Genomic DNA, 21,463 nt, shown 5'->3' on the forward strand with positions numbered 1-21,463 from the left:
TGTTCTTGGTTGCTGTATGGATTTCCTTGAACCGTTCTGTAGCATTTCTTTAGAAGTATTCTCTGTCAGACCTCACATTTCAGACTTTTTTCCTCCCTGGGGAGATAAATTCATTGTTGAATGTCTCACAAGGATGTGACAGGCTGGCAGAACATTTGCAGTGACCTCAAAAACACCCACATCAAGTGAATGTCCACACACCTTCTCCTCTGCTGTGAAGGGCAAGCTCCTCAGTGCCTGCCTTTCACGTAGCCCAGGGACTCATTTACAATTTACATTGGCTGTGAGACTCTCACCCCCAGGACTTCTGCTGTGTTTATGCCAGATAATAGGGCACTTGAAACCTGTTAGCACTTGTAAACAGGTCTGTCAGGCTCATCTAACATGGCAATTATGAAGTCTGTGTCTTACACAGGTTCTAGGATTAAATCAGAACAACAATGTAGATAAGAGACCACAGGAAGTTTCTGCATTGAACAATCTATTACTTAAAGGAAATCCCAAGTACTATGGACCTCAGACTTCAAAATCCCTGTGGAGGACTTAATGAACTTTACCTATTATATTTTAGGGGAAAAAATATTAATTTGATGAATATTTATTTAACAAAGTATTGTTCTCCTAAATGAGAGTAAATAAACACAGGATTAAAGGGAAGGAGGGAAGAAAAAGGAATGGAATATGGATGGGTGGACGGATGGATGGATAAGATGAAAGACAGCAGCTTTGAACTGTTGTTTATGCACGTTGAACTTGGATTTCTGTTTTACTTTTCAGCCAATGTTTTCAGTTGCACCAAGCTTAGCCACCAATGCATCAGCAGCCTTTAATCCCTACCTGGGACCTGTCTCCCCCAGCCTGGTTCCAGCAGAGATCTTGCCCACGGCACCCATGTTGGTTACAGGGAATCCCGGAGTGCCGGTGCCTGCGGCTGCCGCTGCTGCTGCCCAAAAACTGATGCGCACAGACAGACTGGAGGTAGGAATGTGGTGTCCGCGTATTTGTGTTTTTCATTCTAGTGCTCAAACTGTGTCCATGGCCAAAATTGTTTTTTTTTTTTTTTAAATCAGAATCAACATTTGGTTTAGTGTTTGTAGCATTTTAGAAGAAAATAGGTATGCTTTATTTGATGAAGGCAGTGTTTATAGAAACCACAGCATCCCCCAGTATAATAGCAGAGAGCCTGAGCTCTGGAGCTGCCTGTTACTCCACTGTGCCTCAGTTTCCTTCTCTTTAAAATGTTACTAATAATGACATTTGCCTCAGAGAGTTAGAAAGACATCTGGTGCTGAGCAAGTATTTCTTTTTCTTTCTTTCTTTCTTTTTTTTTTTTGAAGGGGGTACCTGGGATTGAACTCAGGGGCACTCAACCAGTGAGCCATATCCCTAGCCCGTTTTTATATTTTATTTAGCGACAGGATCTCCCTGAGTTGCTGAGCACCTTGCTAGGTTTCTGAGGCTGGCTTTGGATTCACGATCTTCCTGCCTCAACTTCCTAAGCCACTGGGATTGTAGGAGTACTGTTTATTGACATAGCCGTCAAAAATAGCAAATTGTATCAGTCTGCTAAAATTTAGTTCTCATGAAGATGTAACAGGCATTAGTTACTGTGTATTAAACATTGTAAAATTTATTATTGCAAGTTTCTTCATAAGCTGTACAATATTTTGGTTGAAATCCCAGAGCACCTTTGTGAAATGTATTCTTCTAAAAGTATTTTTCATAGAAAATTTCTTGGTGCTCTCAGTCTTCCTGTCAAGGTTGATCAGGTGCATGTGCTTTGCTGTTGATACATGAGGAAGAAATTAAAGTTATAATACTTTGAAGTGATTGCTCAGAGTTTCAGCATGGCTGAATTAATGTATCTGGAAAACTACAGATATGGGGGAACTGGTAGTATTCATGAAAGGTACAGACCTGTCCCTGAACCACCTCGTCTTCCTTCTCTGTTGAGGCAGTACCCAGGCCCAGAAGTCCTGCGTGTGTGAACTGCTGAGGCAGCAGCAGAGGAAGGCTGTCAGTCGAAAGTGGTCTGTCAGTTTGCAGGAACTTAGTAAGCACCAGAGTCCTACTGACTGACTCTTGTCTCCTTTGTTAAAGAGTGTCTCGGTTTTCAGCATATTTGCAGCCATATACCAGACAGGTGCCCCACACATTCACACCTCAAAAAAATCTTAGGAGGATGTCATGACCTTCATTTTACAAGGAAGTGAGGGGAAGAGAGGTGCACTAACTTATCTTTGCTACAGAGATGCACCTGGACTTTTAGGTGGGTTGTCATTCAGCGTTGTACTTGCTCATGCATTAACTAATTCTGTTTGCAAATGAGTTAGGTCAAAACGGAATGAATTTTAAATATTTCAGATCACTGGGTGCTCACCATTTGAAGCAGTTGTGTTTCACCTGACCTTTCTAAAGCAAACTGTGGGTTCTTAACTCACGATTGTTAATTGATTAATGGGAGGACATAAGCAGTCTGAGCCAAACATGAATGAATTAATTATTAATCGGTGATGATATTTAAAAAACTGAGAGAATGGAGACAGCAAAAGGCTGAGTTGTGTGGCCAGAATGCTTCCAAAACTAACCCTCCCTCCATTTGAGGTCGTCGGCCTTCAGCTGCATTTGGTGGTGTTTAATTGGAAGCAGACTGATCTTTGGGTCGTGTTTTCTGTGGATATCACCTGTGTGCTTTGTCTCTTTCTTTTGCTGTGGTCATAACAGGTGTCTTCTGCCCCATCAGCTGTCACTCTCTTTTGCCTGAGGGCCATGTACCCCAATGCTTGATCGTAGAGCAGCGTCCTGTGCTGCTTGGTCAGCTGGATCAGAGTCGGTGTCCCAGTCTCCATCTGCTGGGGTGCTGAGTGTGACAGAGGAGAGTCCTCTGAGCTGTGCCGCATTGTTGTGGACAGTCTCCTGCATGCTAATGACACTGCTTGGGGGAGGGCGCAGGAAGGGCCGGGAGGGCACACAGTGGTTCACTAATGGCCGCGTGTTTGGTTATTTGGAGTTGAAACCCATACTCTATTTTAAACTTCTTGTTTCGCCTGAGGTGAGACTAGCCTAAGTCATTTGGTATATTACCTAATTCTTACCACTCTCTTTTCTCTTTTTATTATACAGTTATTACACAGTGAAGAAATTTTAAAAACTTCTGATTCTTTGTAATTGCTTAGAAGAATTGACATGTTTACAGGACCCTATGCCATGCTACAAAAAAAGAATTTTTAAATTGGAAAACTGACAGCTGAGCATTAATGCTTCTGGTGTTGTTAATTAGATGAGCTTGGTCTGAGATTCTCAAAACTCCAAGATTCACATTTCAAACATGTAAAATGAGGGGGTTGCACCCAATAATCTCTCAGGTCACCTCCACTTACAACATTCTGTGGACATTGAGGCCATTTTTTTGCTTTTAGCACCAGCCACAATGTTTTGGAACATTTACTTGAAAGTGTGTATACACACACACACACACACACACACACACACATCACATGCATGGCTTGATCAGGCCATCTGTGTGTCTGTTTATCCACTCATCTATCTTCCTTTTTTCTTTATTATTTTTAAAGACTGTCTTCATGCATTTCCTGTATTCTCAACCTAAGACTTTGTGGTTTTCTCTGAAGATGGTAAATACCAATCACTGGAATGTGACTATTAAAATTCCATTTTGTGACCTTCCTAGCAAGTTTTACTTCAGTGATTATTTTAGGAAATCACTAAGGTGTGTAGCTACTAGAAAAGTCTGGGTCTTTATGTCCTACCATGCTTCTTAGCAAAGAGCTGGTACTGAGGGAAATCATTGTTTGACTTGCTTTTGAGAAGCATAGTAAGTTCAGGTACAAAAGGATAATGAATGAATTACTGCTGAGCATCCAGTGGAGAACGGCTGAGCTTCCTTCAGGTAGAAGCACCTGAGGAACACCTGGGAAGCCCCCACTGATCTCCCTGACCAGTCTTCAGGAAAGGGCCACGGGAGAACCGTGCCAGCTCTACACTGCTGTCCAGTCACTGGTTATGTGAAAGAATGAAGGAGTCCTTCAGCCCGTCAGCCCTTCAGTCCATCCTAGAAAGATCCACGTCCTGCTGGGCACGGTAGTACACCCTGTAATCCCAGCAGCTCAGGAGGTTGAAGCAGGAGGATCACGAGTTCAAAGCCAGCCTCAGCAACTTAACAAGGCCCTAAGCAACTCATCGAGACCCTATCTCTAAATAAAATACAAAATAGGGCTGATGATATGGCTTAGTAGTTGAATGCCCCCGAGTTCAACCCCAGTACCAAAAAAAAGAAAGATACATGCCCTGTTTAGAGCTTAGCGTGATCCCACAGGGTCACAAAACATGAAATTTTAACTTGAAGAGAAATTTTTAACATGTGCTCAGGTGCCCCTGGGGTCACGTTTACATTTTGAGCAACCAGCTACAAGTCTCGCTCATACTCCTAGATGCAGTGCAGTAGCTTCAGGCCCAATGAGATTGGAACCACTTAGAGTGATTGCCAGAGTCACAGGGCCTCCTCCGAGGACTTCCTAGTAGGTCTGTCCTGAGGCTCAGGCTGTTTGTTCCCACAGGTCAGCTGATGTCTGCTGCAGGCTCCCTCTGGAGGGGCCAGCACTGGTTACCTGTGCCTCAGCTTTTCATTGTTTATTTCACGTACAGTTATTGTGACTTGGTTGAAAAGTCCGCCTCATCCAGACAGAAAACATCTGCGTAGTGCTAAACTGCTCCGAATGGAATCCCCAGCTAATGAAGCCTTTAGGTAGACAGTGATGCTTATCAGAGTAGTTGATGTCACACAGCAGTGGTCAAACCAACCCAGGGTGCTTAGGAAGATGTTAGGTGGCTCTAGGGTCAGTCGCTTCCTTTTCACTTCAGGGGTCTTCATGAGAACATAGCTGTTCCGGGTGAGGCGAGCAAACCTCTTGGTTTCTCCTATTTTCAGTTGAAGTTTCCTTGTAAATAAAATCACCCTCATGCTGCTGCCTTTCTCTACTGGGTGATGGTGACGCAGCTCCAACTCAGGCCTCTGGCTGCCGTGTGCTGCCACCGTGCATGTGCGTGGCCAGAAGAGTCAGAAAGCTCCTCTGTGGGCCGAGGGTAAGGGGACAGTATTCACCTCGCCGAGCTGAAGAGAGGTCGGAGCTTTCATGAGTTCAGTGGATTTAGCATGATTAGGTGTAAGAGTTTCTATTCAGAGAAGATTAGAAAAGCAGAAGCTTTCAGTGATACACGAGAGGCTTATTGGCAGGGTTACTTTGCTTTTCTATTTCTGTAGAGAACGTTTGGCTACTGCTTATGTAATATTGTAATTTCTCAAGAAAATGACTGAGAAATCTTACAAGTTTTGTGCACAGGAATCAATCTAGAAAGCACAGTAAAAGCAGCCGTGCAGGTGAGCGTTCAGGCATCTGGTGAAGGCTGGTTTCTTTTCCTATCCTGGTGGGTTTGCAGGCTTCTCCCTTCACCCAGGAATAACTGGACCCCTGGAAAGTAGGTTTAGTGATTCTTTTGTTGGTCATCCCTACATATTAACATTTGATTATTTTCATGAAGTCAAATGACAAATTCCCACCATACACACACACACACACACACATACATACATATATACATACACATATACACATATATATGTAAAATATAAATTATACTATATAGAAGTATGCTGTGTTCCTTTGTTCTCTAGCATAAATGATAATTATAGGGTCCACTTTAGATTTCAAAGAAAACTTCCCTTTGATCTTAACTGAAACAGAGACAGTTAAAGCAGGTGTCCTTTTCTTCCTTTTTAACAAGGGGAGAACATTGATCAGATTTGTACAATTATGGAATAACTGACCAAAGCTAGCATCATGTCTTTGGATACATAAAAACCTTATTATATAGTAAATTAAATGAAGTCCCTTCCACTGATCACCAGAAATTTAGAACATGGAGATTTTAATCATTTCTAAATTGAAAACACAAAAAAATGTTTTTGAACTAGAGTTTAAACTCACTGATAAAATCACTGGTTGTCAGTATTACTTTTTTTCTCAGTATTACTGTTTAAAGTGTCATGTTAGCTCAAGCTTAATTGGAAATGAAGGCCACGGTGCCTCCTGCTGAACATGTATGTGTATGTCTTTCAGTAAGTCCCTAATATTGGTCATTTAGTTTAAAACTGACTGCCCCAAATATTAAAATAGACTGAGTCTCTGTTATAATTAGGTCTCTGTTCCTGTTTTGGGATGTTATTCTTGAAAAAATGGCTGAGTCAATTACACAAATACAATGAACACAAAGACTGTTGCTTCAAAGGTATCTCTTCTGGAAAGGAAAAAAAAAAAAAACATGCAGATGTCAGTCCATTAACTCAGACATTGACAATAGTTTCCTTAGACTCCAGCATCTCACTTGCAGAATAAGGAGAATACTCCTTATAAAACCTATTATTATTTTGACCATTTGGAAACATGTTTGTGATACTTAAAAAAAAGAGATCAAATAACAGAATTGTCTGTCGTCATAGGACTTGTGTGGCATGTTATAAGCTATGAATGTATTATCTCCTACAGTGTTCATGACCTTTTATAATTGGGCTTAATAGTGTTCTCATTTTGAAGATTCCATAGCTGGCCAAGTGGCAGCATTGGAACCCGCAATCTTAGACTCAGAACTATCTTCTTTCTACTGTATCACTGCCATTTATTTAACAAAAAGAGATTTATTCCTTTCTGTTTTTTTAATTAACTTCTTAAAAGTGTATAATTATTTCATAGATGTTTTAGAACTTAAATGTTTTTAGAGAATATCTTTATTGGAATGCTGATTTTTTTACTTGAAAAGCAACCTTTTACCCATTTTCTATTGATCTTGATAAACTTGCCTGGTTTATAAAATAAATCTTGCCTTAATACCAGTTGAATAAAAGACTCAATATTCTTTTTGATTGAGTCACATCTTATGTTTATCTAAATATATCTGATTGTTTCAATTTAGATTTGAAAACCACTTATGCAACTTTAGATAGTGCTTTTATTTTTTGACTCACCAAGGCCATTTCTGCACATTCATCCTTGGAAATGATCAGAAATTCCTCTTTCAGGATTGTATTCTTTGTGGTATTATTTGTAGTATGGGAATATTGGAAATAACCTCGGTGTCCTCTGAGGTACCTGTGTTGTGCGAGCTAGTGCATGAATTAGAGGCACCATCCAAGGTGGTCACTCCAGACCATGTTTAGTAGAATGATTAAATGCTCATGCTATGCTGTTGTTGCTAAGCTCCCAGGAGCTTTCTTCTTTATTTTTTTCAAAGACATAAATAATGTGAGAGTAGCACTCTCAGTATGTTTCTTCTGTCCCATTTCTTATATCAGGGAGAAATTAAATAAAAATTAAAATATGAAATAGCCAAAAGTGCATATCCTGCAAAATCATTGGCTTTGAAACCTGAAAAAAGGTTTTGATTTTAGGAAATGCTCTAAACTAATTGCTAATGATTAAGTCTGCTTAATTATTTTCTGATTTCTTCCTGTATGCATCCTACCGAGGAGTGAAGAGTGTAAAATTGTAATGAACCAGTCCTGAACCTATAGAAATCACACACGTGAAGAACTCACACACACACTCACTCTGGCTTTCTTGTCAGTGTGCACAAAGTAAGTTCAACTGAAAATTGGAGTGTGAGATCTGCTGCCTCTGGTTCCTCTCGGAGCGACTCAGGAAGGTGGGAATCACCAAGAGCTCAGGACAGTGGGGAGAGATCCCTTGTACCTCATCCAGGTTCCCTGCTGGATGAGGCCTCCTTGGCGTGGATATGCATAAACAGCGAAGGAGGCTTTTTTTTTTTTTTTAATGCTGTGGCATTTGCTCAGCATGAGCCTGGTATATGGGCGTCAGCTGCTGCTTCTCACTGAATTTGGTGCTCCTTCTCTTGGCTCTGGTCAGGTGCCGGGAATCTGTTCAAGGAAGCTCCACCACTGATTCTGAGGCTCTGCCAGAGAGGACAGGGGACAGTTATGCTGCAAAACAGCTTGGCCACTTTTGCTTTTTAAATTATGAACTTCCTGGTTATGCTTTTTCCCCTCCTATTCAATAAAATAAATACAGTACTAAAAGTTGCTCTTTTATAACTTCCTAAGTCCTCTCTGTACTCGTGAGTGGCTCTCAAGAGTGTCTGTCTGGCACATGGTAGTAAATTATTCAATAAATTTTGAAAAATTAAATAAATTGAATGAGGTGATGAATGGAGTTGGCGGGGCTGTGCTTGCTGAATACAAAGCTTCTGCCGGCTAACATGGCCCTGTGGTGTGGGCTGTCATTCTTTTGGTGTTCTTAGGATCTAGTGTGGTGCAAGCTGTGGAGTCCTCCTTTTTTTTTTTTTTCCCCAAACATTTTTAAAAAATCTCTTTTATTTTTATTTTTTTATTTATTTTTATGTGGTGCTGAGGATTGAACCCAGTGCCTCACCTGTACGAGGTAAGGGCTCTACCACTGAGCCCCTGCCCCAGCTCCTGTGGAGTCCTTCTTAGGAAGCACTTTCCTCAGTACTAAGATATGAATGTGCTGGGGGAAGCAGCAGGTTTGAAGGCAGTCGTTTATTGATGAAAGTCAAAGAAGACCTTTACTTTTAAAATCATAACAAGGTTAGTTTGTCTTTCTTGCTTGACTCCAAAATAAAGTGCCCCATCTGCATTGCGCACTCCGTGGAAGATCTTGAAGCACAGAGCTGTTTCCTTGCAAGCCTGTGCTTCCAAAGCTTTGGCAAGTTTGAAACAGGAGCATGTAAACCGTGCCAAGGCCTTTCTGTGATTGAGAGCACCCCCTGGTGGTGAAAACATCAAACTGTCCCCAGTGAAGATGGCAGATGGTAATGAGTCGAATCTAGCCCATCAATAAGAAAAGATCCATTTTCACCTTTTCCATGGCATCCTCGTGGAGAAATTAACAGATATAAAACAAGCAGATTATAACACAGCCAAGGATTTGTCCATATGCTTTATGTAGCTCCCACGTGAATCTCTAGTGATCAGAAATAACTCCTAGGAACGAGGTAGTTAAAAGCCGTCAGATTTGGTTTACTTTTCACTTGGAAATAATTTCATATTTACACAAAAGTTGCAAAAACAGATCCCAAAGTTTCCACCTACCGTTCATCCCCCGAGCTAAATATTAACATCTTATATCACCATGCTATTTATAAAACCAGAAAGTCTGCATTGATGCACTGCCCTTAACCCATCCTCAGGTCCAAATCAGGCTTCACCAGCTGTCCTACCACCGGTCCTGTCTGTGGCTCCCAGGTTGTCTCATCTCTGACGGGGTCTTGGTTTTGCTTTGTTTTATGAGCTTGACAGTTTGAAGGGCACTGGTTGGTTATTTTATAAAATATCCTGCACACAGTTTGGGGTTTCCTCATGGTTGATTTTAGGTTGTGAAGCTGTGGCCCTCTCATTGTTAGATGCGTGATGATGTCCTTGTGTCTCATGACGGGTGATGTTAACTTTGTTCACTTGGGTCAAGTGGTGTCTGCCAGGCTAGGTCTGTGAAGTTACTCCGTAATTCCCTTGGTAATTGCTAAGAATATCAACATGATGTGATGAAGTGTTGCCGTGGCTGAATCACGAATGCATTTTCTTTCTCAGGGCATTTTTCCTAAATGGGGTTGTGATTTGCATACTAAACTGGGCACCACTGAAATTTTGTTGCATTGTTTTGCAGTCACCTTTTGCCTGTCATCTATGCCTTCTGCCACCTGTTTTGACCATGAAGGCACAGTCTCTGGAAAGGTCCTCCTTGTTCATGTTGACTGAACCCCGTGCATTTAATGCCCCCCAGGTATGTCGAGAGTACCAGCGTGGCAACTGCAACCGAGGAGAGAATGATTGCCGGTTTGCCCACCCTGCCGACAGTACGATGATTGACACCAACGACAACACAGTCACCGTCTGTATGGATTACATCAAAGGGAGATGCTCTCGGGAAAAGTGCAAATACTTTCACCCTCCTGCACATCTGCAAGCCAAGATCAAGGCTGCCCAATACCAGGTCAACCAGGCTGCAGCAGCACAGGCTGCAGCAACCGCAGCTGCCATGGTGAGTGGGGCCAGCAGCCCTCCCCATGGGCATTCGGGAGCCCAGGGAGCAACTGTATCTGACTACAGGCTGTTCATTTATTAACCTTTTCCTTTTTGAATCTTTGCTGAAGATATGTTTGTTCAGGTATCCCAGACAATACATAAAGAAGTTACCGCTCGCAGAAGTGAGGCTTGCCCCTCCGGTGGTTGAGATTGCTCCTACTCTTGGCCTGACTCTTAATGTCTGTCTTATTCTGGATGTAGGGTTTCTGAAATCCCCGCTTTGTAAAGAACCACCTGTCTCCTTTCCAATTGAACGGTATTGCCGTTTCCGGTCTTATTTCTGTGTGCCATCCAATCAGCCACTCTGCCCTTTGGTGTGTTCTTTTGCACATCAAACCTCCTTTTAGTGTATTATCTGACTGTGAACAAGAACATAATCTGGAACTATTTAGGAGAATCGTGTCCACCAAATTGTTTTCAGAATTAGCTACAGGATTTGGAATAGTGCTCTATCTAGATCGGCAGAAATGATACTGTGGCATAAACATAACCATAAAGCTACAGAAGCTCGACTCTGCCATTATACAGACAGGAGGAAGCTGTGCTCAGCAGTTAGAAGACTGCTCAGAGTAGATACTAAACCACTCTCCAAAGGTGAATTTAATGGGACCTAATAGCTGAGTTTAATGAGTCCATTCTTTGTTCTTTGCTTAGCTGTTTTAATGTTGTCCTTTTTTTACATAAATATATGCCTTAATCTCCAAAATGCCCATAAAAATATCACTGTGCAATATTTTATAGCACAGTGAAATGATGGCGGGAGAGATCTTTTCTGTGTTTGTTATGGATACTTGAGCAAAAATACAGAAGGCCGACTCTCTCCTGTTCTCCTTCTTTCACTCTCTTTTTTTTTTTTCTGTTAGAGTATCTCGTTTGTAATTAACTACAAAGAGGAGTTATCCTCCCAATAACAACTCAATAGCGCCTTTATTGTGCATGCTTAGTCTTGTTATTCGTTGTATATGGCATTCCGATGATTTGTTTTTTTATTTGTTTTTTCTCACCTACCCAATGCACTGCTGCCCCCATGATGCACCTCTGCTTGCTGTTTATGTTAATGCGCTTGAACCCCACTGGCCCATTGCCATCATGTGCTCGCTGCCTGCTAATTAAGACTCAGTCGGCTGTCAAATCACTGAAGCGACCCCTCGAGGCAACCTTTGACCTGGTACTATGACCTTTCACCTTTTAGCTTGGCATGTAGCTTTATTGTAGATACAAGTTTTTGATTTTTTGATTTATTTTTTTTACCAATTTAAAAATATATAGATTCCTTTTTCTGTTATAAAGATGTAAAGTACAAAGTACAATGAAAACTGAGTGTGGTTTCCTGACAAAATGAGTGGAATACTGTAATCTGAGTACAGAGATGGATATCGTGCAGGGAGACGCTGAAAGCCCAGCAGCCCACATTCAGTTTAACCACATTGTAAATGTTCTAAATGAAATACCTGGAGGACTTTAGGGTGTATTTTTTGACTGTATATTTATGTACCTGTTTGGTTAGCATGGCTTTAGTAATAGAATGATCTACTTTTCAGTATTTCTAGTTGAGTATTTGAGGGAAACAGTTGCATGTTCTGGGACATCTGCATGTGTAGGCGGGAGGGGACAGCGGGGGTCGGTGTTACTCCCTGTTGCAGTCACTCTGCACAATTAACTCTTAACATCGCTTGTCCCTGTCGACGCTCATGGAGCTCGCAGTGCAGCTTCTTCTTCCCCCAAATCAGTGGCTTCCCCCTGAAAGCCTGAAGCATTATGGGATGTGAAACCCGTAACACACCATAACGCGTGCTGTCCTACCGGTGGGGATTGTTGTGGGCAAAAATAATGCTTCCTTTAAAGCTTTTATCTTGCTTTGGTACCTTTGATTTTTTTTTGTGTACTGGACTCCCCTGGGTAGTTAAGTGCTCTGCTGTGTGCTTGCTCAGGCTTCCTAACAAGTGTAGCCTTCGACTGATTTCTCTTTTTTCTTTTTCTCTTTTTACTGGTATTTGTTTTTTATACTCATTTACTAAACAGGGAATTCCTCAAGCTGTACTTCCCCCATTACCAAAGAGGCCTGCTCTTGAAAAAACCAACGGTGCCACCGCAGTCTTTAACACTGGCATTTTCCAGTACCAACAGGCTCTGGCCAACATGCAGTTACAGCAGCACACGGCGTTCCTCCCACCAGGTAAGGGGCCCATGGGCCAATGCACTTGCCAACCTTGCAGCCCCGAGTTAGAGAGGTAGCCCACCCCCTCTGCTCCCCGTCCTAGATAAGGGGTACAGTAAGGTAGTCAGCAGTGAAATCTAGCTGAAGATGTTCCTTAAAAACTAAGAGCTTTAGCTTAATGAAACCTGCAGTCAGGGTCCGTGTTGTTTTATAGATTTGTGTTTGTGTTATTTGGAATTGAAATATGGTTCTCTTCTCTTTTTTCTCTTCCCTCAACACTGTCATATGTCTGTCAAGCTATCTTATGATTCTTTTCAGCTGTAAGACCCCTTTGCCTTCATGATTACATAGGAGTTCATTTGAATTATGTGAAATGACCCAAATATGATCATTTTTCAGCATTTTTGTTTTCAAAGTGGGCAATAAAAAACCAATTATCATTCCAGAGCTCTGAAAACATGCTTTTCTTAGTAGCAATTAATACGTTGCTCAAAATTATTATTGCTCATACACTATCATGGAAAAAATAGCTCTAAGTGACAATGATGTTTGCATTTATTATTGAGGTATAGATCTGTGACTCCAGTTCACATTCCACTTTGCTCACACATACATACTCTACAGTTATTCACAGGACCAAGGGTTAAAAACACAAGCTGACAACTCATTTACACTCGGGGAACTTTGCTGCTTTTACACACTTAGGGTTTATTTCAGAAAATCCATGCTAAACTTAGTAATCTGCAAGTTAACAGCCAGGCACTCTACATCTCATCTTTCTCTCCACTTTTTAACCTTCCTTAAAAAACAAAACAAAACAAAAAAAAAACCATCAGTGTAGAATTTTATTTATTCAATAAAATAATTTTACTAATTAAATCAGTAACTAGGTGTTAATGTCAAAGATCCAGTCCCTTATGCCATATTGACAGTGCATTTGGTTTCTAATACTATGAGAGAATGTGAAATTTGTTTTTAATTTGTGAATAAAAGAATATACTCAGATTATTTTTTCTGGTTAGTGCAACTTTTACATAGTGCATCTTTGAAAACTGGCTGTCCATATGTAGTAAGAGTCAGCTAACTAGAATATCATGTTCCCTGCACAATGGACAAAATGATCGTTATACTCATGACATAACATCTATCCAGTTGCAGTTTGTCCCTGTTAAATAAAAAAGGAAACGATTTTGGTTTATGGCATATTTGTTGCATTCTGAGGGAAAATTCATGTTTTATACCTTTGTTCCCAACATATGTTTTTTTGGAAACCTCCATAAATTAATCTTTTTGCTTTTTTGTTAAGTTCTCCTGTCCCTAGATTTTTGCTGTTTCCAATAAACAATCCCTCAAATTTTGTGTACTCAGATCACTCAACAAAGTTTGAAGGAATTATAGGTGACTATCATAATTTCTTTGAAGAAATTTTAAAATTTATTTTTGTCAGTTTACTTCACTGAATAAAGCATTGTCATTAGAAATGACAGTTTCCCTATTTAAAATCTAAAAATAAAAACAAATTTATCTTCCTCCATATGCTATCTAAAGGAAATGGAAATAACCCGTCTCATCAAATGAGTTTTGCATTTGTTTCTGCAACAATATTCAGTTGACTGTACTCTTTCCTAAGTGTAGCCATTGGTCTTATAATATGTATGACCCTTATTTATGACCTGAGTGTCTCCCTGACAGTTTTTAGCCTGTGGACAGAGCGTGGTAAGGTACAGATGGGTGTTAGGAAAGAGTCAAGTGAGGGAAAACAGCAAACACATTCATAAGTCAGATTCAATTGTCCCTCTGTTCCTGAAAGTTAAGCATTGCTAATTTAAATAAAATTTGCTACAGTATCTTGAAAAATTAAGATTTGCATTTTTCATTTATGATACATTTTGTATCAGAGATAGTCTGTTCTGGATATATGTAGTTAAAAGTTGTAATTAATATAAAACTATTTTCAGAGTCATATTAAATAACTTTTAGTTTCAATCTAGTTTTAAAGTGTTAAGGCTTCAGGTTAACCTATTTATTAGTCTCGTAACCAGAAGCAGGTAACTGCCTTGTGAGTCTTTAAAAATACTATCATCATTATCTGTGTGCCTGAGTGCCCAGAGAGCAGCCCTAAGACATGAGGACTTTAAAATGGACAGTGCAGCCCTACTTCTGCCAGAGCACCGTGCTGGCCCATCAGAAAGGACAGCGTAACCCGGAACCAGGAGGGCAGCAGCAGGAGTGGAGGGGCACAGGGAGCCGTGGGGTCTGGGAGGCGCCCAAGAGCACAGGCCAGTCTCAGGATGGTCAGTGTTCACACAGCCCTGTGGCCTGGAGGAAGTTCTGCTGGCAGGTGGCACCTGTGTGCATGGCAGACCCCCTGTGTCTCCATTGACATCCTAGTGTATACCACAGGGAGAGGTGGGTAGCCAGGTCTGCGCCCCCTAGGGCTGGCCAGATGCACACATCCACCCAATAGTGTTGCCCTTATGTGCAGTGTTGCCAGATCTAGTGATTTTCCCCCAGAGATTCTGGACGTTAGTGTGTTCATATATGAAAATTTTAGAAACATTTTGACAACTAATTCAATTAAAAAAAAAAAAAACACCTCTGAGAACTAAAGGAAATCCTCCTACCATAGATTCATAGGTGATCTCGTGTAATAACTGGGAGTAAATGAGTGAGTTCATTTTCCAAAATCTTAAGTTAATCTGTATGCAAATAGTCCAGAAGCAGCACATTGCTGAGTAGACTTCTGACCGCTGTGTAGCAACTGGGAAGGGTCCTCCCAAGGTGTTGTTGAGACTGGGAAGAAAAAGGAAGTCATTTATTTTTTGCATCTCAGATTTTTAAGTCTGTAGTCTGTTGAATCGAAAATATCTACAGAGATATGTAAGCATATTTCATCCGAGTCACAGTGACACATGGTTGCTAAATCCTTAGGGCAGCTGACTATATACATGGAGAAGGATGCTGGCAAAACAGACAGGGCTCAGGGCTGGGGTTATAGCTCAGTGGTGGAGCGCTTGCCTAGCATGGGAGGCACTGGGTTCTATCCTTGGCACCACATAAAAAAATAAAGTGATTGTGTCCGTCTACAACTAAACTATTAAAAGTAAAAAAAAAAAAAAAAAATCAGGGTTCAATGGCAACCCAGCCAATTGGCTAAGAAAAATTGCTAGATTCAATGACTTTAAGAACAGACTTGTCCTACGTGGCATCCACCCACTGCACACACAAGTCCTCTGTGTCCCCCAGCGCTCCTTCAGTCCTTAGCTCCTCTTCCCTTTCCTCTCTTTGGCCTCCCCTCCCATCACCTTTCCCTCTTCCATCCATCCATCCATTCTTCCATTCATTCAGTCAGCAGACACCCGTCTTACGCCACACTTTGTGTCCACGTTTACCCCAGGGATTGCAAACTCAGTTCTCAGGGACACTCTAGGATCCAGAAATGTTTAAAGAAAGTTTAAATGTGCATTCTATAGGCAAGGCACAGACACCCCAGCTAGAAGCCCGCTCTCCTCTGTCCTCAGACCTAGCTGTTTCTTACTTTTGTTCCAGGGCTCTCCAATCTAGTGGTCACGCCTCACACCGAGTCACTTGTGTTCCATGATCTCGTTTTCCCCTCTAGCAATATCAAAAGGTTGTCTTAACACTCCAGTTTTAGCAGTGAGCAGTCTGGGACCAACAAAGGCCCAGCAGTTTGCCTACAAGTTAAATGATTTACAAGGTTTAGCTAGAACTTGAACTCAGGCCAGGGGACGTGGGTTAGTCTCTGTATCTGTGAGCTTATGACGAAAATATCAACACAATGACTCAGGAGAATGGAACCAGCCCTTACTGATCACCTAACTCCCTGAATAATGTCTCATGTCCTCCATTTTATTTAAAGACAAATATTAGATGAAATTCACATTGAATTTTTTTTTCGATTTTAGGTATATACTGCTCTTTTTAAAACTTTATCACTCTTCAGGACTAAATTGATTATTGATGCAGATTATGCATAATCCAGGGCCTTCTTAGGATGTAGGTATGAATTTAATTTCACCCTGTAATGAGAGTATGTCAGAAATATCATTTTATTTACATTGTTTCTTTTTCTTGAATTTAAATTAAGCACAACTCTAAACTCCAAGTTTCCTTCCTGGGAGATAAGAGGCATTACAGGCCTCCTCCTTCTGACATCCTCCTCCCTCCTGATCCCACCTTAGGGTGAGGCCTGTGCAGCCCATGATCTCAGCTGACTCCCCCTTCTCCATTCTCCAGCCACCAGGGCTCATTGGTGATGCAATCATTGCAAGCCGTCAGAGCTCTGTAAGACAGGTCCCTGGGGCTCTGAACCTGCATAGGTAGGAGCACCCCTGCCCTTAAGGTCCTGCTCCTGTGGGCCATTGTGAAAGCATGGGCTTCCTGAACACCTGCATAGCTGCTACTGGCCTCCGCAGGGCCTTGAGGACCTTTCCGCTGGTCCTCCATTGCCATATCTGCCTGCCTGAAGCACATCCGTCCTCTCCCTCCCCAGCATACCTCCTTCAGTCCCTGTGGGCTTTGGCTTATATACCACTACCAGAAAAAAGGGACCGAAGGCCAGGAGACTTCCTCATGTGTTGGGGCTGCAGGGTGGGGTGGGGGGACATAGAAGACAAAAGATATCCAGCTTGTCACTTTTATTACGATCAGTGAATGTAAATATAATAATTTATACTTACATAATTACATATCAATAAAAGTTTATAATAAAAATAAGAAAGTGCCACTTATTTGGGATATCAGTTTTGATAATTCAGTTGTGACTTTACTCCTAAAATGATAGACATTAATTTTAGAAGATTTAAAATCACTTTTAATTCTTATAATAAACCTAAAGAGACCTGAATTATCGCATGGAAATTTCAACTTCCCAACCAAGCCTTATTACGATTCTTTTTCTCTCTTCTACTTCTTTCCTTTCTCCTTAACATAGTTTTAAATGTGCATACATTTCATTTTAAATTAGCTTGCTCTTGTTTTTCCTGCATCTTCACACAGATCAATTAAAAATTTAATTAAAAACACCGTGTAACTAAAACAGCACATTCCACAGAAACACACCATTCTGTTGTGCAAATATCTTTGTAGGGGAAATTGGAAATTGACAAATACATTCACTTAAATTTTGCCTTGTACTGAAAACTGAGGAAAAATTTAAATTGGCTCTTTGTGCCTCTTTATTAGTAAATGAAACCATTTGAAGTAAAGTTGGATATTATAGTCATTTCACAAGTGCTTTTTGCTCATGGTAAGAGGGTCCTACAGCACTATGTCTCTGTATCTGTGAGTTTCTGCACCTGGCTAGTATTTTCATTGCTGCCTGATGTTTATTTGCCGCAAATCCCTCTCAGAACTGTGTGCACTGGTTATGATGGTAATGAGGAAGATAAGTCAAACCGAAGCTGAACTCATAAAAGCTCTAGGGCTCTAGAGAGATGGCGTAAGGTAACCTTCTTTCAACATGTGTAGGCTTAATCACAGGGGCTGGAGCACCGTGGTCAGACTGCAGCATAATGGCAAACAGTCAGTTTAGAACCAACAGCCTGCACAGGACCTAAACTGGCTTTAGGATTCCTTAAAATACCACCTTACTCTTCAGCTTTTCTTTCCCAGTCCTCTTGCCCTACCATTAGGGGGAGATGGTTCACAAAAGCTAGACCCAGTATTCAATTTTGCTTGCTCTTCTGTCTCAAATTAACTTCTGTATAATTATTGGCTTGTTTCTGTTGTCTTTCACAAGTCTTTATTCAGTAGTAGTAGCAAATGACAGAGATAGTTCAGTGTCTTAAATAACACCTGTCAATACCACATGACTCCTCCTGAAGGGTGCCTCCCTAGACCCTCCTGAGGTTGATCACTGATCTTGTGGCCACATTCCAACTGTGAACACAGACTAATTGGCAGCTGGGACAGGGGTTCCAACTAAGTAGTCCCAGCCTCAGCTGAGTCCTCAGTGGCAGCTTTGTTTTGTAAGGCCACCTCTCACAAGACTCAATTGGCAGATTTTTTTTTCCTAACAAATGTTCATCCCAGATGCTGCTAGTATTTAAAAAGGATGTGCCAAGATTTAGATAGAAATATAAAATCATTTGATATTTTGAAACCTAGAAGTCTAAAATAATCTCTAGAAAGAACAGTAGATCTCCATATGGGAAAGTGCCCTGTTCTTGGTAAAAATAAATAGATTTCCAATATTTCTATGTCAGAAAGAACAGGAGCTATATGTGGAACATTTATTTTTACTTATCATGGTCAAACAATTGTGAACATTGATGCTAACGCTCCGTATGTGATACGTGCATCTTCATTATTTCCCACTCAGGGATTTTATTGAAGTCTAATTAGCAATTTCTTACGTGTGAAATTTTGTAAAACATTGGCTACTCCAGGAATCTTGAGGCTCTAAACCAGCAATGAAAACCAGCTTCTTTTCCCTACCAAGTAAACCCACTGGAGACTTAATGTCTGTTCCTCCTTTAGTGCTTTTTCTTCATTTTAATTCCAAAGTAAGGCAATAAAGAAGTCTCACTTTCTTTTTATGTATAGTTGATTGCTTGATTTCCCTCCAAATAAAATTCCTGTATGGATGCCCCCAGCCCCTTTGTGTCTGTGTGGTTGGTGCTGCAATGAACAGAGGAATAAAGCTCAGGGAATTTAAATAAATGTTTTGGTCTTGTCACATTGTTAAGTCAGTATTTTGTGCATTGATATTTAGCATTTTAATAATAAATAATATCTCAAATTATTTAGCATGTGTTCAATCTAAAGAAAACGTTAATACATTCATGTGTCAAAGTCAGAAATAGCAAACAGCCAGATGGCTAGGAACCAGATTAAAAAAAAAAAAAAAAGCCAATTCAAATATTATTTTCAAAAGAATTAAGCAGGTTTAAATTTTTCCAAATACTTTCCTGGTAGGCGGTAATTAAGAGAAACAAAGTGTACAGGCACACAGTTAACCGGCCTTTATTCTTCACTCGAGACTAGTTCTGATTGATCACTGTGCTGTTGTATGATTTGATTGTGCTGACAGTTACATGCCACTGTCCCATAATAACAATTTTTCTTCTTTGTTCAAATGAATTTCCTAATTACACGTGTGATGGGATGTTTTAATTCTTTTCCCTTTTCAAATCCACCTTCCTGTTGCAATGCATGATGGGCAGGCTCAATATTGTGCATGACACCCGCTACAAGTGTTGGTAGGTGCCAGCTTTGTTTCTTGATTATCTTAAACCTATGGTGCACCTCACAGCCCCTCAAAATCCACTGCTGAGTTTAACTTGATCTATTGGGCAAGTCCATTCCCTTTTACTAACACCTGTCAATTAAATGCCATTTTCTATTTAATTGACATGGACTCACATCAATGTTTTCTTTACACACGACAGTTTCCTTGAATCACCTTTGGTGGATTTTGATTGGACTATGAGTTCTGGTGTGTAAAAAAAAAAAAATCTATCTCATAAAAGTAATAAACTGTATATTTTTGTAATAGTAAATAATAAAAATAGACTTTTACTCAAACGGATAACTGAATATATGAAGTAAATACCTGTATTTTGACTTTTGACTTAGATTTTGAATGTCTGTTGAACACTATATAAAATTCTTGTTTTTGACTTAGCAAATTAAGCCTGTTTGTGTCAATTTTCTTGATTTGATGGTAACAAGCTTTTTTTCCCCTTTTTTTTCTCTTCCATCCCCCTCCCCTTCTCTCCTTGGAATGTTGTCCTGCTTTGCGCTGTGCATGTCACTCGCTGGTGATGATGTCCTGTCACATGGCTTCTTGCTCTGATAAATACCATGCCCCATGACCTCTCCGTGTTGCCATGGTTTCCATATCGCTACACTCTTCTGTATGTTTGCTTATATGATTTTCCCTCCGAAAGTTCCCATGGTGCACGGTGCTACGCCAGCCACTGTGTCCGCAGCAACAACATCTGCCACAAGTGTTCCCTTCGCTGCAACAGCCACAGCCAACCAGGTTTGCTAATTTACAGCTTTGTTTCTTAAAAACCAACTCGGATAGGGCTCCATCCCGCAGCCTTGGCGCACGCGGATCTCCCGCTGAGCTCGGTGGGTGCTGTGTGCGCAAGGGCTGTGGAGGGTGCTTTGAGAAGCATGGGGTTTCAGAGATACCTCTTGTTGGCCTACACATTCTCTCTACGATGAGCAGCAGAATGCTTTTATGCCATTTATAAGTGCTCCAAAGTTGTCGCAGCTCCGTTTCTGAAGCTACTAAAATGATATTTACACAAGCAATTCTCATTTGGTCTCAGCCGATTGTGCAGGCATTTTGACCAATCAAAAATGAAGACAGTTTTAAGATTTTGGGTTTTTTTTTTTTTTTGGAAAAACATTTGGTATATTCAGTCCTCAGTTCTTAACTAAATTCTTATAAAAAGGAAGGTCCTTAAATGTATTGCATATGCCACAAATGACCACTCTTGTAAATAGTTTGATATGAAATTATTATAATTTGATTTGTTTGACAAGCACATTGCATAGTCAAAATTAGTTAAGTTTAATTACAGCTTCTCTAAGCTTTGATTCTCTTATGTTAAGCAAAAAGAAAAAAAGCTAAGTGCTGTTATTTCTATAATTATCCTGCATAAATGCTGGCGATGTATGAAGGATAAAAGAAATCAAGTAGGGTAAATTGACAGACATTCTATGTTCCATACAAGTTTGTAGGGCAGCAGTTATGCAAGATACTTTTATGTGAAAGGAATCTATTTAAGAAATTTAAGTGTTATGATGTACAAGGGTGACTATTTAAAATAAAATTATTTAAAACATTTGAAATTCAAAACCTGCCACTGATTCCACCAGTGTTTCCTAAGCCCATTTATAAACATGTTCTAGAAAATACTGGTTGAGTTAAAGTCACGTTTATATAAAATAAGTCTGGGCTTTGAATATTTAGAATGTTTCGGCTGAAAGGGTTCAGTGGCATTGGTACTATATGAAAACAGCTAAACCCAATTTCAGGTAACCCACCAACTAAGGTTAAACGGTACCAAATGAGTCTCAAACGGACCAGTGTCAGGTGAGATTCCACATGTGACCCCTTTGGAAGAGAGACCAATGAAGAGTCATCTGAACTTGTGGTTACTCCTCTGAGGAATGGCCACCCCTATTTCTACAGTACA

General features: G+C 40.6%; 1 protein-coding gene across 20 annotated transcripts in view; it reads left to right on the top strand.

Moving 5' to 3' along the window:
- Nucleotides 1–21,463, top strand: part of Mbnl1 (muscleblind like splicing regulator 1) — a 186,045-nt gene that overhangs the window by 157,611 nt on the left and 6,971 nt on the right. For 12 of the 20 annotated variants that reach the window (XM_071615541.1, XM_071615546.1, XM_071615530.1 and 9 more), the window contains 6 exons: nucleotides 778–978; nucleotides 9,828–10,085; nucleotides 11,244–11,297; nucleotides 12,152–12,305; nucleotides 19,475–19,510; nucleotides 20,201–20,295. In XM_071615541.1, coding sequence (XP_071471642.1) covers nucleotides 778–978; nucleotides 9,828–10,085; nucleotides 11,244–11,297; nucleotides 12,152–12,305; nucleotides 19,475–19,510; nucleotides 20,201–20,295 — 798 coding nt within the window. Of the gene's footprint in view, nucleotides 1–777; nucleotides 979–9,827; nucleotides 10,086–11,243; nucleotides 11,298–12,151; nucleotides 12,306–12,584; nucleotides 15,411–19,474; nucleotides 19,511–20,200; nucleotides 20,296–21,463 lie in introns of those variants that run through there. The other 8 variants (XM_071615532.1, XM_071615533.1, XM_071615534.1 and 5 more) reach the window with 5 other exon arrangements.

Source organism: Marmota flaviventris, chromosome 8 (assembly GCF_047511675.1).
Source record: "Marmota flaviventris isolate mMarFla1 chromosome 8, mMarFla1.hap1, whole genome shotgun sequence".
Taxonomy (NCBI): Eukaryota; Metazoa; Chordata; class Mammalia; order Rodentia; family Sciuridae; genus Marmota; species Marmota flaviventris.